Genomic DNA, 25,769 nt, shown 5'->3' on the forward strand with positions numbered 1-25,769 from the left:
AAGATGAGACAGCAACAAAAAACAATTCTCTGCACCTCCTGCAGATGAAAGATTTTCATCAGCTCCCACTTAGGGGGTTTGGAAGATTATCTAAATCCCCTGGGATGGCAAGTTTGATTAGTTGTATATCACCAAGCTTTAGTTAACTGTATAGAAAACTCATATGTGAATCTCCCCAGAGTACGGATTTAGTCTTCTTCAATTTATCCTTTTGTTGTCTTCCTGAAGTCCCAAGTTTAAGTCACCTCAGGTATTGTGTCAGAGTCTCTGCACCTGGACTGGTTCGTTCAGACTAGTGCCTCTCCCCTCCGCATTCTTCAGTTATCATGATCATTGCAAGTATTATGAGTGTCTTGACCATGGATGTTAGGTTTCCACAGCTTGAAGGAGGCAGGAGAGTCCAACATTACCCTATTAATTGTGAGGCCTCTAACATGGGCCTTTCTACCTACCTTCAATACGTTACACAGACTCACAGCAGAGAAAAAAATGCTACTTTCAAAAAGAAGCAGTTTCAATTAACTGATGATCTAGATGGAGCCTGGGTGAATTCAGCAAACATAGCCAAGAAGGGACAAGGACTAGGGCTAAGAGATGTCTCCTAAAGTCATTGTTAGGTCCTAGTGTTTTTTCAAAGCCTCACACAGACTTGCAGATATTCTCAAGGCATTTTTGCTTTAAAGCTGAAAAAAAAAAGAAGAAAAAGGAACTCAAGGTACCGAGACAGAAACACTACAGAGACACAGATTAAACTCTGATAGCACCACTGATGGTCCAGGCTTTTCCAAAGGGCAAGTGTGGGGCAGTGCACTTTGGTGGTCAGAAATTTCACTGTGCACATGGGGTTTGTGTTTTGTTTTGTTTTTGTCTTTTTAGCTTACATGGGTACTCAGAGGCTAAGAAACTTGTCCACGTTCACACAGAGAACAGCAGAGCCTGATCGAGCTGACTTCTGCTTTTTTTGTCTCCATCTTATTGTAAACATCAAGCAGTTAGTTGAAAGGGAATCAGAAATACCCTTGACTCTCTTTGTCTAGACTTAATGACGATTAGGTGAATTACATCCTCCCCTCCTATGACCCCTGCAGGAAAATCACTCAGGGTTACAGAACCCTTCTGTGTAATGTGTTCACTGCAAAGTTATAACATAGACAAGCTGTGTACTTACTGTGTGAGTGGGACACCCTTGTCATCCTTTGACAGATATATGTTGCATTCTTCAGAAACCAGGAATAGTATTCAAGACAGTACCTAAAGATTAAAGTCAGAGTTAGGAGCAATCACTATCATGTGATAGCTATAAAAAAAAAAAAAAAGCAAGTCCATAAATAGGAAGGGATGGCCAATTATTCACAGCAAGGAACCCGTCTCCATCTTTATAGAGTGTTGGAGGAGAGGTAGGAAAGGAGACTAGGTAGGAAACAGTTCAGACTTTGGGATCAGCAAGACTTATTTTTAGTCCTAGCCTCACTACTAACTAGCATGTGTGACTTCAGGCTGATTGCTTAATTCTCTGGGCCTTCCTTTCTTCATGTATAAATAAAAGGCAATAATGGAACCTACACTCAGGTTGTATGAAAATTAAATGAGATAATATATGTAAAATTCCTTGATGGTGCCTGGTATATAATAGGTGCTCAATGAGTAATGATGTTTGTGTGTGTGTTTATTTTCGTGAGAGGTGGAGAGAGTGGAGTGATGTTGCCATTAACAATGCTGCAAACACTTTGCAAAAATCAAATCCTGCTCTTCATCAGAGCAACAGGAGTTGCTCCAATAGGCTGTGGTAAAAAAAAAGTCACTGACCACATTATTAGAAAGGAGAGTTTTCACTGTAGGCTGTGTCACCAGCGCAACATATGGCTCCGGGAATTCACGTCCCTTTCAATCCCTCATGTGACAGGTGAGGAGGGTAAACATTCTCTAATTTCTCATTCACTTCTATCATTCTGCTATTCTAGTGTTCTTTAGGGAGGTGGGCAACTAACTGCCCAAGTAAAGCTGCAGAACCTGTAAAACTGAGGAAACCGAGGCACAGAGATGAACTGATTCCCCCAAGGACACACTGCTTCAAGTGGTAGTGCTGGATTTCCACCCAGGTAATCCACTCCATGCCAGAACACAATGCCATTCTAATAGGCAATAGACCAATATTTGAGTCAGGTCTGTGCCAGGACAACAGAACCCAGGTGGTTCTAGAGAGGGTATTTCATGCTGGGAATTAGCCATAAAGGGGTTGGAAGAGCTGAAAAAGCCAATGGGGAATGGTGAGGCCTGGAGGAACAGAGGAGGAAATATTTTGGCCAGAGCACCAAAGGGCATGGCCTCTGGTGGCAGCTGAGACCACAGATGTCAGGCAGTAGTGAGGATCCCTGAGGAAGCTGGAACCACAGAGGAGACAGAGCCATTTCTGGAAATATTGTGCAAAGCAGAAAGAGAGGGGGAGAAATTCCCTGGCTTCTCCCCACTATGTCCCTCCAGTCTCCTGCCAGTATCTTCCATTGGATAAACTAGCTAGAAGTTGGCTGCAAGCTGGCAAATACAGTTTGCACAAGTGGGGCCCCTTCATCACAGAGCAGACTAGAGACAGAGCAGGGAATGGATCTGAGTGTGAAGAGGCAAATCCTGAATGCCAGGCCACTTCTCCTGTGAGCCCCTGACTCCTGCTCTCAAGGTAACATTTCCAAAGCATAAGAGATGGGATGTCAAGCTTGGTCAACTCAGCTGCTGACGTGGCCACTAGGCATTTAGTTGTCACAGCTATGACGTGTCAAGTGTGCTAGAGATGGGATTTCAACTTGGCTAAGGGAGCGGACAAGAGAGCGAGGCATCAACACCCACCCTCAGCAACCTCGGAGTGCAGCTCTCCAGGTACCGTGCAGGAACAATGAGAGACGTGCTTTCATCTCATTTCGCTCTCCCAGCACTCTGTCAGTACAGGCTACCGTCCTACAAAAGGGTGCTCCTGGAATTGTGCAGCTTGAGGCCTGGAAGTAGGCAGAACTACACCCATTTTGTAGATACACAAACTGAAGTTCAGAGACACTAAATGACTAGCCCAAGACCACATAGCTTGTAAGAGGCAGAGACTACATTTAAATCCAGGTCCACCTGGCTTCAAGCCCACCTTCCATACAGCACCCTAAGCTACCTACTAGCTTTGGGGGCCTTGATTCTGTGGCCTAATCCCATTCCTTCTGAGCTAGTTCGACACTGTGCAAGTCATGTTTTCTAACAAGAACAACAACGAAAGTCCTTAGAAAGCCTCCAGCACACAGAGGATATCGAACTACCTTGAATGATCTGCTTTAGAACACAGTGTTACTGTGGACAAACATGATCCAAACTAAGGCGCTCTGTGAATCTCCACACCACGACACCATGACTTAAGTTGTGACAACCATAGAGACACAGCCACACCTTCCCAAGTTGGAGATCTGCCATTCGGTGCCTTAATTCACTTTGACAGAGTACATGGCTTGTAGGATGAGTGGAAATTTCCTGCCTCTGTGATCAAGAGAGAAACTATTTAAACATGACATGGTGCATCCCTGGGTTCCCTGGCAGAGGCATCCTCCAGTAAATATAGTGTGGCAGATGAACCATAGATAAATAAATGGCCATGGTTATTACTTTGCCAAAAAAAAAAAAAAAAAAAAGGAGTCAAGGTCATGTTCATAACAAGAATATGTATTCTTCACATAGACTAGAGGAGGCATTTCTCATGCACATCAGGCTAGATGGCCTTAGAAGAAAATCAGTTGTTAGGTGGCCTTTTGTTTTGTCTTTGGGTTCTTCAGGGCAGAAGTCAGCTGCAATTCCATGGATAGGATGAGCCAGAATTGGTGTTGAAGCACCTACCTTTGCACCACAGCACCCAGCACCCACTGTGGAGGAGAAAGGGAGTTTAGGGAATCACAGTTTAGGAATGGACAGAAGAGGGCTGAGCTTCAAGAGTTTTATATATTTTATTTCTTCTGAATGAGGAGGGAATAGAAAGATTGGAGGAACAGCTGGAGCTCAATGGCAAAAGCCAAAGAGAACTCATTTGAAGAGGTAACCCAGGTGCTTGAAAGAGCCAGGTCGTCCTGAATGGGACACATGTCAGAGACAGGCCTACCATCTTTGATGAAGCCACGTCGAACATCTCGGTGGTCCTACGCTGCTCCAGGCTGCCTCCATCTGGGCATGTATTATTCCTTTTGCCTGGAGTGGCTTATCCTGTTTTCTGCCTGGAAAACCCCTACTCTTCCTCCTGCATCAAACTCTATTAATTTCCTATATGGTCTCGCAGCTGGATCTGCTAGAGGACTTCTTATGCTGCTTTGAAATTTGTCTCTTCACACTGCCAACTTCCCCACTAACTAGTGGTGTTTTGGATGCACATGCTCTGTTACTCAACAAACATCTGAGTGACGCCACCCTCCAACTCTGGTATTCTTGGCCTATGTTCAGTGTGTGAGTTTATGGAACAACTCACTATTCAGTGAAAATACAGGGAAATGAAGGCACAAGCCCAGGTAAACATGCTTCACTGCTCTAAGTTTAAACTCAGACTTCTCTCTGATGCCTTCCCTGTTTATTCATTCAGCCAATATCTGCAATATGAATGTCTTCAAATGTGATATTTTCCAAAGGGACCTGATTGACAGGTTTTTGCCTGGGTGCATGACTTGGTTCTATCACCTACTATATTATATTTTAACTTGTGTTTATGGCCATTTCTTCTTCCCAACTATGAAATCCTAAGTTTCTGAGGCTATTTCTGATTCACCTCTGTATTCCCTATGGCTTAGCACAGTACATGATTGATAAATAGTAGAGACTGAATACATGCTGTCGATTCAAAGAGTTATGAGTGAAGGCTCTCATAAGCTGGGCTGATCCTAAGCAATACAGTAGGCATTGTGGGAGTTTTCTTTCCTTTGGGATCAGCCTGTGCTTAGAAGAAACGCCTCCACCTTGATTGCTAACATCTTTGGGTCTATGGGTCTCGCTTACTGCCCTCTCTGGGTGGAGGAAATGTCCACACTGACTGAAGGATCCAAGATCAGGGCCAGAAAGGGGTAACAGAAAAAGGCTGCAAATCTGGGCTTGAGGCTCAGAGGCAGTGGACAAGGAAGAGGTTAAAGGCCAAATTGTCATGTGAGTAGACATTGAAAATAGCTTTACAAATCTAAAAGATTGACCCCCAGACCACTGGAGCATCATCTACATTATTTGGTTCTGGGTTTATCTCTAAGAATAAATCCTAGAAGAAAGGCATTACAGGGCAGGGAAATGTCCATGCCTAGACCTTATTATAAAATGGGTCTGCCTTCTAGTTTCAGTTTTACATCTTTCTCACATAACTGGCAGATGACTGCTAGGGATTTATGGAAGAACTGGAATTTAGCTAGAGAGATCCTCTGATTATTCTCTCCTAGCAAATCTCACCAGGCTGAGGGCACTGAGGTTCAAGGACTACTCAGAGTCCTTTGTGGTAATTCCACCTGACAATCAACTCAACACAGCTCAACTCATCTTATCTCAACTCTGCTCAGCACAACTCATGCAATTCCACTCAATTGCACTTACTGTGTCAGGACCAGTGCTTGATTCTGGGGACTCAGATATGAATGTGGCTCCATCATGGCTCTCAAGAATGTGACAGTCTAGTAGAGGACTCACTGGAGAGTCCTTTCCTCAAGGTACTCCCTGGCACCTGTGTGTGGATTATTTAAGGCCTGGCTAGCTGTGACCTGAAGAGAAGCCACACAGAACAAGAAGCCTATAAATACCAAATGTGGAAAGCAGAGACTGGGCCAGGTTACCTCATCGCCTCTGCCCTGGGATTCCCCTTCTGGCTCATGCAGAGGCATTGCTGGAAGAAGCGGCACAGCTCCATGAGGCACGGGTTGAGCTTCTGGATGGTCAGGGTGAGAGGAGCAGCTGTCATAGCTCCTTCTTTGAGGAGTGGTTGAGGACACCCTAGAAGATTCAATTCCAGACCAGTCCAATTAATAGTAGTTTGGCAAGTATCTCCCCTTTGTTAAGCGCTGTGCCAGGTGAATGCAGCCTCGCCCTGGTCTGAGGTAGCTCTGAAACAGACAGGTAAACATAGCCTGGCTTCACCATTGCCCAGTAGGGCTGCTGGGAGAGTTTCAAGAGGTTAGTGGAGAGAAGGTGGGGATCAAGTTGCTGGAGGAAATGAGAGACAGTTTCACAGAGGAGCATATATTAAGCAAGGATCTCAAACACTGAACAGAAATGCATCAGGTGGAGGGCATTTCTGGTATAAGGGACCATCTGGAAGGGGTATTGCATCACCTCAGGGGGAAATGGAGAATAATGTGAGTTCAGGGGGTATGGGGTATATTTGTGCATGTGTGCATATAGATACATGTATGTACATATGTGTATCTGCATGTATGCGTGCATATGTATTGGTGTGTATTTGCCTATGTGCACGTGTGTGTGTGCATATGGGTGTGTATTTGCATGTGTGTGTGTGTGTGTGTGTGTGTGTGTGTGTGTGTGCAAGGAGGGGAGAAGGAAGGGGCAAGTTGAAAGATGACATTGGGGTTTTGAGTTCTCTGTCCCCATAGGGGGAAGATTAGTTTTGTTTCAGTGAACTGTATTTTCATCATTGTTTAATATGTGGCTTTTAGGAGGAGGAGGTAAATGATAGAAGGAAACAATAGATTTTTTAAAAATTCCATTTCTTTGAGATCTCCTGAGGCTGGGACAGCTTCCTATGTCTATACCTATGTTTCTTCATATGGAAAATAAGAAGACCCATACCTGTCATATAGGGTGACTGGGAGGATTAAATGTGACAATTTATACAAAGCATATTGGAAACTTCCTGCCGTGAAATGAACAATAAACAGTAGATATTCTTATTATTGATTTATTTATTACAAATGTGTTGTGCATCCACTATGTGCCAGGCACTTCTAACAGATGCTACAGAGACAGAGCAACACGCAAGGAGAAGGGCCTTCCTCTCATAGAACTGGCCTTCTAGGGACTTGGCGATTATTTTAGGTTATTCATAATAATATTCCAACAAAGAACCACTAATCACTACCAAGAAAAATGATCTACAACCTGGAAATAAGTGAAAAGGACTAAAATTACTAAGGGAAAATATAGGTGAAACACTTCAGCAGTTAGGTCCGGACACAGGCTTTATGAATATGAGCCTGAAAGCATAAGCAGCAAAAGAAAAAATAAACAAATGGGACTGTATCAAACTTATCTGCACAGCAAAGGAAACAATCAACAGAGTGAAAAGACAACCTACAGAGTGGGAGAAAATTTTTGCTAACTATGCATCTGGCAAGGGACTAATATCCAGAATACACATAGAACTCAAGCAATTATACAGTAAAAAATAAATGACCCAGTTAAAAAATGGGCAAAGGAGCTGAATAGACATTTTTCAAAGGAAGACATACAAATGGCCAACAGATACATTAAAAAATGCTCAACATCACTAATCATTAGGGAAATGCAAATTAAAACCACATTGAGATACTACCGCACTCCAGTTAGACTGGCTATGATCAAAAAGATGGTGAGTAATAAATGCTAGCAAGGGTGTGGAGAGAAGGGAACACTCCTACACTGTTGGTGGGACTGTAAATTAGTACAACCACTTTGGAAAACAATTTGGAGGTTTCTCAAACAACTACAGATAGATCTTCCATATGAACCAGCAATCCCTCTTCTGGGTATATATCCAGAGGAATAGAAATCATCATGTCAAAGAGATACCTGTGCTCCCATGTTTATTGCAGCTCTGTTTACAATAGTCAAGATATGGAGCCAACCTAAATGTCCATTAATAGATGATCGGATAAGGAAACTGTGGTATATATACATTATGGACTACTACTCTGCCATAAAAAAAAAGAATGAAATACCCCCATTTGTAACAACATGGATGAACCTGGAGAAACTTACGTTGAGTGAAACAAGCAAAGCACAGAGGCATAAATACCGCGTTTGTTCACTCATACGTGGGAACTAAGAGAGAAAGAAGGAAGGAAAGAAAGACCACAGTAGTGCCGTGATCCAACAGAGGGAGGGAACATTCCTAGGGCTACAAATTGGAGTGGAGGGGAGAGGGGGGCAGGGAGGGAGGTTGGAAGATAATTGGGAGGGGACAAAGGGCACAAAAGTACTTTCTGGTAGTGGGTATGCTCCCAGTATGAATCTGGCCCTCACATCATCGGCAGAAGAGGGGACAATCAACTTTGTAGCTCATGAATATTCATAATAACTAACTAACTAACTAACTAACTAACTAAATAAATAAATAAATCAATAAATCAATAAATAAATAAAATAAAAAAGGATTACTGGCTGTCCTTTCAGTGCAGTTCTGGTTATTGTCCAGCAGGTTCTCTGGGGATGATCTGGTTATACAGGGTTGTGCACCCTTAATTGACTTTCTACTGACAAGGTGATTTTACAACTCTGAAGAGGTGGAGGTTAACTGTTCACAATACAAATGATTCTTGTCTGAGAACAATGCAAATAATTCTTGTCCATACAAAGTCAATTGATTTTGTCTGATACAGGTATAATTGATTTTTGTCCAGTTAAAAAGAAAAGAGTATATTGCTGTAGGATATCAATTAGCAAATTTGTTTGAGAGTTCTATGGACTGATTATTTAATTCCCTGTTTCTCAAATTCTCCACTGAACTAGTGTTAAATCTTCATGGTTTTCTCATTAATGAGTTGAATAACATCTTTGACATGTTGACATGTGTTCATTTAAAATTTTTATTTGTTTTTACATTTGTGAAAATTATAATTTAGCAGTAATATATTTATAGAGGTGGAGAAAGGGATCATAATATTAGAAAAAGACTTGAAAATAAAGAAAGGAAATATTTTACCCTGAGTTAACTAGGATGTTAAACCCTGCAGAATACTGCAATTTCCATCAACCTTTTAGGATTTTTTCTCTAACACTTACTGAATGCCTGCTGTGTACCAGGTACTTTCCTAAGTTTTTTACATGCACTATTTCATTTAATCCTTGTGAAATTCTGTTAGATAAATATCAGAAGTACTATTTTATAGAAGAGGATACTGATGAGTGGTTCTGCAGTTGGATCAGTCACAGAGAAGGGAGTGACTCTGACATGATCTGACCCTGGAGTCCATGCTCATAACCACCATGCTTTACTATTGAACGGGCTCGATCTCCACGCCCTTTTCCCCTACCCCACCTTGTCTATGGTTCTCCAACTCAGGAAATAACCCTCAGGATATCACTCAGTAGCTCAAACTCGGGCATGACTTTTGGTTCCCTCCCGATGCTCACTCCATCTCTTGATTCTTCTCTCCTCAATGTCACCCGAGGAGCCTCTCTGCCCACACAGTCACCGCCTCATTGCAGATCCCATCAGCACTGGCTGTCATGAGCACAACAGCCTCCTCACCTCTTTCCCTGCTCCCAGCCTCTCCTCTTAGTGGTCACTCTACAGTCAGAGAAAACTTTCTGCAACACAAAGCTGATCATGTCACTCCCACTTGCTTTGATGTAGTGACGAGGCCCTGTGATCTCACTCGCGCCCACCTCTGCAGCCTCATGTCACACTACCCTCACCTTGAGCACTAGAATCCCGGCTACGAAGGCCTTTCTTGGTCCCTGGAAAATGCCAGCCCTTTTGTGCGGCAGCGCCTTTGCTCAAGCCACGCCTCTGCTTGGAACACATGTTTAGAAGCAACCTTGTTCAAATGCCACTTTCTCAGTCAATAAACTCTTGAATGATCTTCCAGCTGGAAGTAATCTCTTCCTCTCTGGACACACATAGCATTTACTGCTTCTTCTCTTAAGACTTTACCACTTTCTTCCTTCAATTACAGTTTCTTTGTTCACATGGCACATCTCGAGAGAGGTAACACAGAGGGGTGGAATGAGCACGGGCTTTGGAATTCTACAAATTTGGGCTCAAAGCTCTGTCTCTTTTTATTGGTTGGACTCACCAGAATTGCTTAATGAAGATAAAATCACCTACCTTGCAGGATATTGTGAAGAGAAAGTAAAAACAGGTCTAGCACAGCACCTGGCACACAGGAGCTCAGTGGATATTCATTGAATAGATGAATGAGTGAATGTCGAAGACTTTGTGACATCATTTTTTTGTGGACAAAAATAATAATTTACTGAGAGATGCCAGAACCCCTTTATTTTACAATTATATTTTGTATTAGATAGATAGGTAAATAGATAAGTGATGGATAGGTGGATAGATAGATAAAAGTCCATCAGAGAGATGGATAATAAATAGATAGAGATAACTAGACAGACATCTACTAGATAGCTATGTAGATATATATATATAAATGTGGATACAGATACAGATGTAGATGTAGACATAAATATAGATATAGTTAAACTGTTTTGTGACACTTGATCTTACAACTGTCCCCATCTGCAGCACCAGTGTGTTTCTTTAGAATTCCTGTGGGGGAAAGGGATATAATTTCCTTTGGCAGCATAGTTAGTCTCTTTGTGTCTGCAGGGCCCATTCACTATCCACTGCAGGCTGTAAGCAGGGCTGAGGCAGATCTGAGGTGATGTGGAAAAGGAGACTGTGCAGGCTCCTGCAATTTAATAATGCCCCATTGACATACGACTGGATGGTCTGGGAACATTCCAGAAACTAGTATACAAAGGCATCCAGGAGTGGGAGGGGCCTGAGGACCCTGCCAACTTTGAAGTACTCTTTTATCAATTATTTTCTTATGGAAACCGGCTGAACAGAAAAGAAGAGTGAGACATCCAAAAGCTGAAAAAATGCAGCAAAAATCACAGAAAAAAGTTCTGAGCCTCTGTCAGGATTTTTGAAAACCCAGCTACAGACCAGGGAAACGGTTTTTCTCTAGATCTACAAGAATTAGTGTACAGGGATGGGGAGGGCAGGGTGTCCTTTAACAGAACAACAGTAAATAGCACCCAGTAATTGGGGGATGAATTTTGGAGCCGTCTTTTATTCCTTCCGCTCTCTCTGCTAACCATTGTGCTCGTTATAAGAGCAGCTTGTATTTACAAAGTGACCAGCATGCTGCTCAATAGACATTCTCTCAATAAAAGTTTGTAAGTTTTAATGAGCTCTATCATTCCAAATCACTTTGACACACACTATCCTACTTAATACAAAACCTGGTAGGAAAAAAATGAAAAATACCCAGACATTTTTAGTGCTCACAATAATTATGATTATTCTTGCTTTATTGTTGAGGAAACTGAATCCTGGAAGCTGAGTGCCAGAGGTCACCTCACCAGTGAATGGTTAAGCTTGGATTTGAATCCTAGCAATTCAACTCTAAATGTATCTAACAAACTTCTGTTTCTTAAATACTACGCATTCTCGTCCAAAATGAACACAAGCAAAAATAGTGACCAGGCACTGGTACTCACTTGAAACTTGCTGGGGTCTTGCAACCAGGGCTGGTTCTTTTCCAGGGGTGAATGGCCACTCTGCAGGAAGATCACCTGCAAGGGGCAAGAGTGGCCTTCCAAAAGTCAAAATGAAATGGCTCTAGGTTATACACACAGCAAGAGAATCAGAGCATCTTAATGATAAAGAGTTCTGGAAACCTATAGGAAAATGGTAGCCAAGGAAGGGAAAGTAATTTATCCAAGATCACACAGCAATTTAGCAGAACCACAAGGTTTGGTGCTGCCATAAATAACCACAAAAGAACAGTAGCTGGCTTAGTCTGCATTCTGGCACCCTGTCTCAATGTGCCCTACTCCCAAGCTATGTTCCCCCATGGTACTGGGTTTCTTCTTCCAGTGGTGCGTTCTCACCTGTGTGTGGATCTTTGGGAGCCGGTGCCTTGGTTGGACTAGGAGTCTGTGTGCTGGGAGTGAATGTTCCTGGGATGAGATGAGAGAGAGAGGTTAGCTTGCATCTCTTCTAGGGGGCCTGACTGGGAAAAAGGCCCCCGTGCTACCAATCCTGCTCTATTCCACACCAACGTTGGTTAAGCCAGGTACTAGGCAGGGCACTGAGGATGCAGAAATGAGTAAGAAATTAAGCCCACAATGCGGTGCTCCCAGTGTAGCAGGGGAGCTGGGCAGGTCCCATCGGTGAGTGTGATACAGAGTGATGGGTGCCATTGGGAACCAGCTAGTATTGGTGAAATATGGTGGCATTACACGGGAGAGCAATGGCATTGAACAGAAAGTGTCCAAGCGTGCGAGCTCCTGGAAAAAGAGAAAGTGACCCCATTCCCACCCCCAGAAAATTTCCTATCATTTTCATGACAGGGCATGGTCTCTCATTTTTTATACCATGTTCATAACACCTTGGTTTCAGGACCACTTCAGGGCTTGATCTTTGCTGTCAAAATTCTAGCCTCTGGCAAAACCAGCAAAGCAGCCTCCTTCCAAGGGATGAGAGAGAGAGAGAGAGAGGAAATTAAACAGGCAATTGCACTCATGTGGACTGAAAGGAAGAGACTGAGATACATCTCAAGCACAGACTATTCAGCTGCGGCAGGTGACATCTACCCCAAGACAAGCAGAACAAAGTTTAGCAAGGAAAATTAGCCTTCCATGCAGAGCGCAGAGCACATGCAGAGGCCAGTAGAAGTGATCAGTAAGTAGATGTCTGTGGCTGGAGACTAGAGGATAAGGATGGAGGGGTGAGATGAGATGGGCAGCAGGTGGGGCCACAGAGCCTGGGCATGACTCGTGCAGGTTTAATGCCCTGCAGGTATAATGTCATGCAGCTGTAATGCCGCTCGTTACTTATTCTGTTCCTCTGCCGGGGCTGAGTATTGCAGGGTTGAATTCTGCGCGGCTTCCACTCCCAGGGGCCACTGTGTTGGTACCGGACATGAGCAGTGTGACACATGTACACACAAATGACTATGGGCAGGAAGCAATCTTGTCATTTTCTTTTTTTTTTTTTTTTTTTGTCTTTTTTGTGACCGGCACTCAGCCAGTGAGTGCACCGGCCATTCCTATATAGGATCCGAACCCGCGGTGGGAGCGTCGACGCGCTCCCAGCTCAGCACTCTCCCTAGTGCGCCACGGGCTTGGCCCAATCTTGTCATTTTCTTAGGGTGGGTCAGCATCTTCTTTTGATTTCCCTTCAAGCATGGGACTATAAGCCCCCAACACAGAAGGGGTCAGTTCATGCTTGCTGCCTGGATGCATTTCTATGTAGTTCTAGAAACTGAGCAGCCTCAGCTGCACCCAATTACCCAGTTTTCTTGTCTGCGACTGCCATTTACAATTTGACTAAATGGCTACAGACTCAGAGAGTATTAGAGCTGAAAGGGACCTCAGTCAAAAGCAGATGCATGCTCTCCTCTGGAGGATGTCCTGTTTGCCACTACCCTTTCCAAAGTGTGTCTCCTGAAGCTACCACGATGCCCCCTTTGTGTGTGTGTGGGGGGGGGGGGCAGACTAGTAGAAGTTGCCATTGGTTGAGTGCTGGAGTGTTTCCCAGGTGCTACAGCCAAACACCTTACAGACACTCCCTAATTTAACCATCACAGTAACTCTGAAAATCTCCCCTTTCACAGATGAGAAAACCGGGACTCAGAGGTGTCAAGGAAACTGGCTAAGAACACAGAGTCAGTGGTAGAGTCAAGATTTCAATCCGGTCGTGTCTGAAATAGAGACCAGAGCTCATAGTCTCAGGGCCATACTGGCCATTGTCCAACTGGCCAAACCAAGCTGCATTAGCTGTCATTTTCCCCAATGTAACAGCACCATGCCTGAACTGCCTAAACCCAGGCCACTACGTCAAGTGTTTATGTGGTTAAAGATACTGAGATGGCATTCCCAGACCTGTGCGTGCAATGGACGTTTTGAGCCTAAAGTCAAGACTTCATATTTCCGTCTGTTAACAATTTATTTACTCCTCTCCTAGTATCCCTTAAGAAATTTAGTAATTCAACAAACAACTGAATGTTTACTGTGTTTCACAGGAACCTGAGATTAAAGAAATAACCCTCGAGGAGAAGACAGGCCAGAGGGCAGGGAAGCCAAGTGCAGGCTTGGGGCACAGCTGTGGTTAGTGTTAGCATCCACTGACCACGGGAGCGTGCAGGAAGGGCTTCTCGCCAGACCGCAGGTATCAGAAGGAGTGATTCTAAAAAGAAACTTTTTTTTTTCTGATTATAGGAGTACAAAAATATAAAAAATTTATGAAACTGGAGTGAAGAAAATAAAAAACAGCATGACTCTATTTCCCAGATGCAGTCTGGGAACTATAAGGCTAGATATAAGGCTATGATGTTGTAAATTTCTTTCCAGTCTTATTTTGCTTTGTTTTCTATTCTCTGCGTATGTTTATTATACACACGCATGCACGCACACACGCGTAACATCAGGATCACAATCAACAGTTTGTCTCTTGATTTTTAGAGCTCAGGCCTTCCTCACTACATGATTATATATTAATACATACGTTATACTTGTATTTGTAATTAAGGCATACGTTATGTTATGCTTCATATATGTAATATATGTGTAATCAACATAGCAATATTAATACATATTAATACTATACCAAAAATGCAGTTGACCTGTTCAGAGTGAGCAATGTTGACTTGTAGTGGTCACTTGTTTAATGGACAACAAAAGAGGGAAAAGGAAAAGAAATTGGGAAGTGGGTTTACAAAAAAAAGAGTGGAGGTGAGAGATTTCTGCAAAGAGGGAACATTTATTCACTCATTCATTCATTCAAAGATAGGAATAAAAGGCGTGAGATAAATAAAAGCAGGAGAGTGTGCTTTATGATCATTAATTTATGTTGTTTATTTATGTTTTATAGCTTTTCTGTATGTGCATTATTTTTCAGACATTTAAAAAGGTTTTCAAGACACACAAATTTTGAACGTGGAGGAGTAGAGGTGAGCATCATTTCTTACCTGCGGTTGGGCTGGTCTGGGATGGGCTGCCGGGCACCGCCGTCATCCCGACAGGAGGCCCCAAAAGGCTCGTTGTGTCTGTGGCCTCCTGGGCCCCTGCAGGAGGTGCTGGTGTGGAGACACGTGTTTCCCAGGGAGGCCCTCCAGGTGTTTTCTCATGGATGCTCTGAGCCCAGGGAATGGGTAATGTGGAAGCCCGTGTCCGTCGGTTAGCTGTCACCCACAGAGTTCCGGCCACCCTCCTAGTAGCTGCATGTTCAAAGTGACAGTAACAGGGCACTTAATCACTTTGATTCAGATATAAAATTGCAGGACATTAAAATGTTATCAGAGGGAAAATAGCATGTACATAATATAGATAATCCAGGGGCTTAAAACTTCCCCCTGCACTGGGATAAATGGACCCACTGGAACTTTCTTTAAGCACCAATTTAAAAAAAAAGCTTCAAGTCCCATGGAGACCCAATCAGCTTCGGTGTGTGTTTGGGGGATCTGCTGGCTTTCTGAAATGCATTAAGAAATACATTTCTAATCACGTGACATACACATGAAAGACTGAGAGCTTGAGGTGACGAGGCCTGGAGCTGTTAGTTCTGCTCCCGCCTCCTCCACGCTGTAGACTTTTGGCACTTAACTCTTTTCAGCTTTATCATTACAATGGTAATAATAATAACAAGAATGCTTGCCCTGCAACATCATAGGATTGTTATTAAAGATAAATTTTCCCTCATCGGGCTTCTAAAAAATTGTTAGATGTTCTCACTAGTTCATAACCACACTAGAAATTAAAATTATTTTTTTTAAGTTTTATAAAACTAATTCCATTGGAGGATTTAACTTTTGTAAATTAAGATGGGAACAGTTACCATCATTAAAACTTCAAATTTCTCATCCAGAGCATGGTATATCCCTTTGTTTATTTAAATATTCCTTTATAGCTCTTATTAAAGTTTTGTGGTTTTTCTTAAATAAAACCAGCACTTTTTCTTTTAGGATTATTGCTAGGTATTCAATGATCTTTTTTTTTTCTTTGCCATTAGAAATCACATTTTTTTTGCTTGTTTGATATTATACCAGAAACTTTTCTAATTTTGTATAATTGTCACGGTGCTAGTTATTGTACTAACCTTGACTTCTTTGAGGTAAAGCTAAGAGTTTTCTAGTTAATGAAGTTGATTTCTTTCCCTCTCCACTACCCAGACATCCTTGTTTCCTTATCTCCTTGACTTTCTACCTCTTTGGGGAGGTCTGTGTCTCCTGCTATGCTGGGGTAGGAACCCCTCTGGGCTCTCCATGTGAATAGCTCTGAGCAGGCTGGGTCATAACTATTGGTTTACTTGCCTGTGTTTCCCTCCTTGGTCTGTGAGCTCAGGAAGGAAAAGAAACATTTATAGAGCTGTGTTTTTAACAGCTAGCCTAGTGTCTGGTAGCAAAAACATGTTTTGAAGAGTGAGTGAATAAATGAATGAATTCTCATGACTTGTCCATTGTTGGAACTCACTGGGGTAACATCATCTCAATGAAAGACTCACTTCAGTTTTATATCATTTCCAGATAGGAAATAATAGGACCAGTGTGTCTTTGTGGCTTCAGTGATATGCACAAGATAGCGGGGAGGGAGGAAGCTCTGGGCAAGTCATTAGAGAGCTTTTCAGGCTAATGTCAAGTCACTAACATATTCTTGGCATCATTATCTAGTCAGCTACAAATGAACCTAACCATGCCATAAAATGTTGACTTCATTTCACCACTTCACGTGAATTTCAGGAGAGATATTGCTAAATGCTTTGCTGAAATAAAAATACCTGATGCTATAATGTACTACAATTGGATCAGATATTAGCAATGGGGTAGGCTGGATGAAGAGTTCCAGAGAACTCTCTGTACTTCTTTTGCAACTTTTTGTGAGTCTTAAACTATTTTAAAATGAAAGTTATAAAAAGTCAATGTTAAAAGCACATCATGCCAATGACAACTGCTGCCTTTGCTTGACCGTCCTGAACCCATACTGGCTCATACAGATGTCCTACTTAAGGTAAGCTGAAGCATAGCTTCAGGTGGTGGAGAAGGGATAAAGGGAAGGATTTCACTTATGTCTGAGAGCCTAGTGGGACAGAAGGGAGACACAGCAAAGAGAGGAAAGGGTGAGGAAGCATCTTACCAGAGGCTGGGAGGGTGTGAGAGGTACTGCCCTGTGTGGCCATGGTCCAGGCAGGAAGCTCAGGGATCCTGCCTGGGTTCACCGTCTCCTCTCCCTCCGAGGGATGAGTTGTCTCTGTCCAGGGAGAGGTTCTCAGAGCAGATGCCCAGTGTGTGCTCTGGGCCCAGTGTGGGCGGCTTATACTTGGTAATGTTTGCCGACTCTTGGTTGTGGGCTCGGAAGTCCCGGCCATTCTCCCGGTAGCTGCACCTCGAGGGAGACAGTCAATGGCAGCTTTAACATGCTTGACACTTTGGACACAAAGAACTGTCGAGCCACTGAAAGATCATCAGACAGTAAATATGTAGAATGTAGAAATTCAAACCTTACTATGAACGGTACCATATGTCACCCACAGAAGTATTTTTCCTTGAATGAGCAATTAAGCTAAAATATCAATCTCCAAATAAGTTATGTGAAGAATCACTGTGAACAGAATGCAAAGGTGTCAGACCTAAAAGTATGAAACATTTGACGTGTTTCCTGAACAGACACTGAATCAAGTCAGAGTCCTTCACTGGCTTCATAGACTTCAGCCACTCCGTGGCTCTGGGACTTGTCACTGGAAGAGTACCCTGTGAGCACAACCAGGAACCAGGGTGGAATTTGGGAGAATCAGGGGCTTCCAGGAAGAAACTGCTTAAAGACAGCAGGCTTAATTTGGAGAGAAAGCTACCCGTAAAGAAAAGGAGGGAGAGGCTCAAGTGTTAATTTTACCTACACCCTCCCTAGGGAAGGCTGCAGTGGCTGCGGTGGGGAATACAAGGATGACAGGCTTCTACTAGCCTGTAGGGTCCCTCCTTCTGGGTGGACAGAGATTGCTCTGCAGCTGGTGGGCAGAGCCCATGTTGCATTTTGGTCTCCACTTGCTCCTTTCACAGGTAAGTGTGTGTAGGGCACAACCTACAGGTGACCCTGCAGCCTCGTTTCTGAGCCCACTAACACCACACATGCATCACCAGCCTGAGCCCTGCTCCCAGATCATTTGGACATGGGGCTAAGTACAACCCAGGCAAACCACCCCTATGTCCTTATAGCCAGGAGACTGGCTAGGAGGACATCAGCCATAGTGTCAACTAGTAAATATGTTCTCCTTTTCTAAGCATCTGTCTTTATTGAAGGAGCACAAAAAGGGAGAACTGATTGAGATTGGGGGGTGGGAAGGGTGTCAAAAAACTCCAGATGAGATTGACTCAACTCTCAGCTCTGTCCTCAGAACTGGACAGGTGAAGACTTCCTACCCATTTCATCTTCTTATCAAACAACATTGTCCCACACAAATTGAGGTTCCTTTCACAGCATAACCAAGAGACACCCTACAATAAATACAAGTCAGGGTAGCTCACTGAAATGGAAGGGGAGATTTATTGGATTCTTCATTTCACTCCAAGCACACTGATGAAGAGTCTGCTGTGTGCCAGGTACTGTGTGAGGCACCGAGAGAGAATGCGGCCTGCGTGGGTGAAGGAGGAGACTCTTGCTCTGCCTTCCAGTACAGTTCGTTGAGGACACACGTATACAAGCCAACTATGATACAACCTTGAGTAACATAGTGGCCAAATAACGTGCAAGTGCCGTGTTGTAGGACCACAGAAGACAGAAGGCTGATTTTGACTGGGGATCTTTAGGAAGGAGCAGCAACATCTTAGTTGGTGATTGATAGGCAAATAGGGTTCCGAAATATGGAAAAACAGGAAAGGAGTGCCATATGGAGAGAAGAGCATGAACAAAGCAGTCAGAGAGGCCTGGAGACTCATGCCTTCTGTGAGGAGGGGCAGGATTTCAATGCAGGTGCAACAGAGGAGTCATGGAAAAAGAGAGTAGGAGATGAGGACTGGCTTGAAAACAGACAGATGCACAGTCCAGGCTAAGGACTTTGGACTTTCTACTGCTGACTGGGGACTTGTGAGCACTGAAGACACATAACCTAAGTTGTGGTTTAAGACTGTCACTCTTGTGGCAATGGATGGATATTTTGGAGAAATAGGAGAGTGTGATAAGGGGGACTTGTTCAGAGGCTATAACAGACCAAAGGTAGATGATGAAGACTTGAACTAAAATAATCCCAGCATCAGCAGGTAATCTCAGAGGATCAGCCAGATTTCAGAAACTTTACTCAGCTAGAAATGCCAGTTAAGTGTAGTGGAGAAAGAGGACTTAAAGGTGGTTCCAAAAATGCCACCTGGTGACAGAGAAAAGACAGGAAGGTGTGTGTATGGTGTGGGGGGTGGGGGTGGTAGAGGTTGGCTGGGTAGGGGCTGGGTATGAGTGGCCGTGTCTCCAGAAAGGGTCACAAATTCAAATACCTGCAAAAGCCAAGTGGTTAATACAAGGAAAAGAGTGAAAGGCAACAGGGGGCAGAGAGGACTATGGAAAGCAGGAGAAAGGTGCCCTTCTATTGGGGTGATGGGGACAGTGGCTACTCAGTTCCAGTCCCATAGATGGGGGGGAGGATCCAGCATGGCCAGATCTTTTGTGAGAGAATCCAGAAATCTGTTTTGTTTTGTTTTGTTTTTTATATTGGTGAAATCTTCTGATTTTTAACATGGTATAGCTAAATAAAATACCTGAGGGCAGTATTTGGTCTTCAGTCTGCCAGGTTGGAGCCTGGTCTGGAGACTCTATGGGAAGAGTTTCAGAGGTTTGCACTCACCCAGAACACCAGGCATGCTGCTGGTAAATGTGTAATTGATAACAGGGGATTTCTCTGCCATCTCCCAGAAGTCAGAAAGATTCCTTCCTGCAAAAATCACACCAACAGGATCAACTCTTGGCTTCATCTGCTGGCAAATTGTGTTTAATTCTCAGCCCAGAGAGCTTGTCAAGAATGGCTGGTGGTTCACCTGACTTTCCTGTCATCACACAGATGAAGATGCAGTCAGATTCATCGGTTTGACTCACTGTAAGACAAGCCAGCACACAAGATTTAGCAATGGGTCTGAAGCTGGACATCTTTGGTGAAATGAAAATTAAGCTGGAAATACCTAGCTCAGGATGATACACAAAAATAAGTTAACTCCTTACTCTTAAGGCAGCCCTGGTTTTCTGATTTCTTTCTTTTATTTAGTGAGGGGTGGGGGCACGTAAGAAGGAGATGGTACAGCATAATGTGGTAGCTAAGGGCACAACCTCTGGGGTCAGCTTCCAGGGTTACATCAGCTCTGCCACTTACTAGCTATGTGAACATGAGTTAATTGCTTGACCTCTCCAGGACTCAGAAGTGTGAAAATTCAAATGGTGAAAATTCAAATCCCACAGTTCCTTATTTGCAATTCCCAAATCCCCAAATCTTTGTAAGATGGAAGGTTTTGTGTGAGCTTGGTACCAACACTCATTTGATGTCAAAACCTGACTTGAAAGATGTGAGGTTATTGTAGTCTTTATCTATCCCCCTTAGTGCAAAGCGTGGGATATTTTGCTTGAATGACTTTTATCGTGTTTGATTACAGTGGGCTTCCCTAGGTGCTGTTGGAAGTGTTACATCGTGCATGGCATGGACACCCTATTAGACCTTGAAAAGTCTGAAAACTTCTGAATTCCTAAACATACTTGTCCTTGAGGATACTGTCAATAGGACTGTGGACATGGGGTTGCATGTCCCTTGTAGGATTGCTATGAGGACCCAAGGAATTAACGTATGTGAAGCCCTAAGGATGGTGCCTGACAAGTAGAAGAGCATGATAGATAGCCATTATAATAGTTATTGTTATTATCAATGTGCTACTATGATTATATGCATTGGCACAGTGGCCAAGAGCATCGGTTAGGAGCCAGAGCTCCTGGGTTAGAATTCCATCTCTGCAGAGTGATCTTGGACAAGTTACTTAGCTTCTCTGTACCATAGTTTCCTCACCTGTAAAATGGGGGTAAGTATAGTAGCGATCCCACAAGGTTGTAGGGAGGATCCAATGAGGAAATACAAGGAAAGCCCTTAGAAGAGTCCCTGGCACTTAATAATATCTATTATTATTTCTCTTTTTTCTTTCCTCCTGCTTTTAAAACAGCAGCTGCTCCATAGCACACCATCATTCTACTGAGACCAGCTGCTGGGCTGTTGACTAGATCTGTGTTTTTCAAAGTGGGTCCCCAGGGAAATGTGATTTGCCTGGTGTTATATAAAGCCACCTTATAAAAGAGGCATATATTTCTTAATTGTATTTCAAACATGGGCTTAGGTTCCATATAGATCTCAATCTGAATTCTGGCACCAACCTTGAGGAAAATATTCAACCTCTCTGGATTTTAGTTTTTCCATCCTTAAAATGGGGGTATAGCTATTCATCAGAAGTCGTTTTCTTGAGCCTGTCTAGATTCTCCCAACTTTGAGCCTTAGATTCTTCTTCCAATTTTCTGAACCACAGGAATAGCTCTGATTGAAAAATGGAGCCTTTAAACGCTGGTGTTAAAAATGGGATCACACTGATTATCTCACTGAAACTTACATGAAGGTCCCTGGCAGCCTAACCTGTGACAGGGGCTGGGGTGGGAAAACTACTAGGCTTAGTTATATTCCAGGACAAGTGCCAAACCTCAAACTTGCCACGCATTTTCAAGATGAACGCACCTGAGAGGATGGAGGTTGACTTAAAAATCTCTGTGAGGTAGCTGGTAGAATTTCCAATGATATCCACTAGTAGGGCTGTAAAATCTGCAACACAGATTTAGGAGGTTTAAATTTCTGATTAACAAACTTAAGGGGAAAAGTATATTGTCTTTGGATGTTTCAGAGTAGATTTTGCCAGTTTGATTGAGTTCAGTGCATTGAGAAATATTAACAATCATATAGAGAAATACCACTAATTCTAAAGATAAAAAGTCTTAATTTCAGGCAGGCAGGAAGTTTTGATTCACCGTTGTAATCTCTTTTCCTCTTCCATTGCCCTCTTTCCCTAGCCCCTTCTCTGCTAACACCAAAGAGCTATGAAAGGTCACATTGTTGAATAACGTTTTTTACTGGTTTCTCCCCTATTATCTCAACTAATTGTTTTAGAATATCAAATTCATGTGATAAAAAGCAGCTCCACAGACATGTAATGTAAGTTTATATAATCTTGGATTTTGAAAATGCAATGTTGAATTTAGCGGTGGGTTACAAACTATGGACTGTCAAAGGAGACAAGGCCCTGCACAAAATAGCACTGGGAACCTTTCCTTCTGTCAACTTTATTAAGGGGGATGATGGGAGGAGACTGGGAGAATTTTGCAATTTCAGTTTATAGAATCTTTGTGAATTTTCTCTCTCAGCAGGGTTCGAAGAGGGCCATTGCTTAACACAGTGGGCACCATGGACCAACGAAAGTTTCTAATACACTTCTAATCTAACAGCTGTTGCCTTTTTCTCTGTTCATTTATGGTTTTCCAGGACCCAACAAGTTCTTGGCTTCTAAAACAAGGGAATGTGTGCTAGGAGCCCCAAACAGTGATTTGCTAAAGAGGAAGCTTCTTGGGTCTGCTGGATGATTTCCCATTATGCCTTCTATAATTGCTTCTTTTGCTAATTAATGGGATCATGAGTTTAAGCTGACTTGAAAGTACAGAACCCAGATCGGCAGGAAGACGGAGTGTGACAACCAATGAAACTTGCGGCATGCCAAGACGGATTAGCCAGAGCCATGATGCGATTTTACTACGTATACACGATCACATGGTTGATCTCTTGGAGGGAGAAGTGGTAGTGCACCTAAGTAGGTGTAGACACCTGCCTATGCAGAGGGCTGGCACACATGGGCCTCTCCTTTCTAAGCCTCTTTAGAACAGTCTGTTCTTAGTCACATCGTGAAAACTGAGGAAGAGTACTATCTCATTACTTATTCCACCTATTTTCTGTCTACTTCTCAAAATCCTCCTTTGTTTATTAATTCACTTATCTAATAATTATTCATTGAGTGTGTGCAGTGTGCCAGACACATGCTAGGTACTGGAGAGCTGTGTATAATGCACATACAAAGCTGAGATTAGTGTGAAAGAGGGACTCATACATGGACTAATGAAGTGCAGTGTTGGAAACCACCATTAACGGTGCACAGAAGCAACAAGCATGGCTCTGGAGCTGGACACAAGGATGGGGTCCTGGTTCTGCCCAAGGCTCAGAGAGATGATAGAACTTGCCCCAGGTCCCATAGCATGTGGCAGCTCTTGGATCTGAGCAGAGGTCTGCCCTGGGCCAAAGCTTCAACTCTTCTCAATACTCCCACCACTGCTCATCCAACCTCTTGCTCAAGACTTTCGTTAACTCTCCTTCAGAACTGCTTTCACAATATGTTTATTAGGCTTGGGAGAAAACCAGTTACCATTACCTCAAAGATATTCCTCATTTTGATGAAAATTTGAGTTATCTAATTTACTAGAAATACTCATAAATAAATGATTTCTGACTACCTTCATATATAAATAGATAGAAGGCAGGGGGAAAAACCTTTTTTTGCCTGTCCAATTGGTCATGACTTAACTGTCTCAACACTCAGCGTTGGCAAGGGTTTGGAAATAAATACACATTCTATCATTGTTGGTAAGAGTATAAACTCATGCAATATTTCTAGAAGAAATTTTAGCAATTTGAATCAACACAATATTGTTTCCTTGTCAACCAACAATCCTATTTTGAAGGCTTTATCCTGCAGAGATAATTGGGCAAAGTACTCCAAGTGATTTTACACAGGTGTTCACCACAGCATTGTTTATAATTATAAAAATATTCGGCATTAGCCAAGTTTCCATCAAGAGGAGACAAATTAAATAAATCATGGTACATTCTTTCAATGAATACTATGAATTCATATGAAGGAGGAGGCATATTTATATTCATTGGAATGGAACATTTTTTAAGGCCTACTGATTAGTTTAAAGATGGATTTCAAAACTGCATGAAAAAAATGATAGATATAATGATTGTGTTTCAATATGCATTCTCCCATCTTCCCTTAGTAAAAGAACATCAAATTTTAATTGAGCACATGGTGGTTTAACATAATGGCTACATTCTCAAGTTGCTTTGCAGATGAGTGTGGGCATGAGACTAAATTCTGGGTGACAGAATGTGGGAGGTAGACATGTGGATGGTTTCTAGGCTGTGAGTTTATAGTGAATGGGCATGCCTTCCAGTCCTTCTCTCCCCTTCCATATAGCTGGAGTGTGTATGTGGCGGCAAGCCACACTGGACTGTGAGAACAAGGGCCACACCTTACAGAAGGCAGAGCAATGAGCTAGAAGGAGACTAGGTCCCCCAAGTCATCAAACATCAGAGCTGCCCAAACTGTCACACATGAAAGCAATTACAGTCTACCTTCTTTAAGTCACCCTATTTTGGGGTCACTTGTTATAGTAGCCCATACTGTATTCTAAGTGTCATAGAGAATGGGCTCCTGTAGAGTAGAATGGCTAGATAGATGAGTAAGTAGTTGGAATAGATAGGTAGGTTAGATAAATAGGTTAGATAGCAGGTAGGATAGATAGATGGGTTAGACCAGTTGCTTAGATAGCCTTGGAGAATGTTCACCAAAATGTTAGTAGTGACGACCTATAGATGTTGATGTTATCAGGTGCTACTGGTTTCTTGGTTATACCTGTCCATGTTGCATAGCATTTTGACAACACAGTACATTATTTTTAAAATCAGAAAATTTTAAATAATTTTTATTTAGGAAATGAAAAATATGTAAATATACCCTCAAAAGTGGGCTATACTAATATGTCAGAGTTAAAAATATTCAAAATAAAATGATCCAGATCTGAAGATTATCCACAAAGATACCTTCCCCAAGGCTTTGAACAATGACGAGATGTTGGCCCAAGTGTACAGCCTCTCATGGTAGCAATTTGGGGGAGAATCAACGTCAGGCACCTTGTGACTCGTCAAACCTTGCAAAAATTGCAGTGGCTTACCAGAGGAGCAGCATGCTATTTTATCAGTAGATAATGACCCCTGGATGAATTATTTTCAAATAAGTGAGTGTGTAGATATATGCTTTAACTCACAAAGGAGAATTACAAACTTTCTCCAGGCAGAGGTGACTTTTTAAATTTTATTTTTATCTCACACAGTCAGGGTAGCGACTCACCCAGCACAAAATTGGCAGGGGCTAATGAAATGGTGAGAAAGATTCAGTTATGAGGAACTTTTTTCCTCTCAACGCATTTTGTTGGGGAGATTCACAGGGTGAATTAAATAAGATAATGGATATTAAGTACTCAGTGCAGGGTCTGGCATTGACTACTTATTAAATATTAGTAATTATTATTTTTAAATTTTTCACAATATTTGTTTTAGAAATTGCACTTTGGAAAGTCTATCTTCAGAAAATAATCTGAAACAGGGAAAAGCCTTATGCACAAAGATGTTCAATGCAGGATTACCTATATTGGGAAAAATCTAGAACCCACCCAAAAGTCCAACAACATCATACTGGCTAAGAAAATGCTTACATTCAGAGGTCACACAGCTGTTACAAAGGTTTACAAGGAGCTTGTAATATCATGGAAAAATATTTTAATATTAGATGAAGTGGGAAAAAGAGCAGGAGGAGGTTGTGGTTAACTTCAGCCTTTGCTTCTCCCACAATCTGTTCTTTAACAAGTAGCTGGAAGGATCTTTTAAAGTATGTCAGATGGTGTCGCTCCTCTGTACAGACAATCACAATGGCTTCCTTCTCATTCAGGGTAAAAATTAAAAT

At 42.6% G+C, this 25,769-nt stretch overlaps 1 protein-coding gene across 1 annotated transcript in view; it reads right to left on the reverse strand.

The window, feature by feature from the left end:
* Positions 1 to 639: 639 nt before the first annotated feature.
* Positions 640 to 25,769, reverse strand: part of HHLA1 (HHLA1 neighbor of OC90) — a 32,497-nt gene continuing 7,367 nt past the window's right edge. Inside the window, exons 7-16 of the mRNA XM_063079100.1 lie at positions 21,665 to 21,748; positions 19,944 to 20,000; positions 19,754 to 19,840; positions 17,062 to 17,310; positions 14,901 to 15,149; positions 11,821 to 11,889; positions 11,428 to 11,502; positions 5,814 to 5,970; positions 1,169 to 1,251; positions 640 to 683 (exon numbers count right to left, since the gene is read on the reverse strand). Of these exons, the coding sequence (XP_062935170.1) occupies positions 640 to 683; positions 1,169 to 1,251; positions 5,814 to 5,970; positions 11,428 to 11,502; positions 11,821 to 11,889; positions 14,901 to 15,149; positions 17,062 to 17,310; positions 19,754 to 19,840; positions 19,944 to 20,000; positions 21,665 to 21,748 (1,154 nt within the window). The remainder of the gene's footprint in view (positions 684 to 1,168; positions 1,252 to 5,813; positions 5,971 to 11,427; positions 11,503 to 11,820; positions 11,890 to 14,900; positions 15,150 to 17,061; positions 17,311 to 19,753; positions 19,841 to 19,943; positions 20,001 to 21,664; positions 21,749 to 25,769) is intronic.

The sequence above is a fragment of the Cynocephalus volans genome, chromosome 15 (genome assembly GCF_027409185.1).
Source record: "Cynocephalus volans isolate mCynVol1 chromosome 15, mCynVol1.pri, whole genome shotgun sequence".
Taxonomy (NCBI): domain Eukaryota; kingdom Metazoa; phylum Chordata; class Mammalia; order Dermoptera; family Cynocephalidae; genus Cynocephalus; species Cynocephalus volans.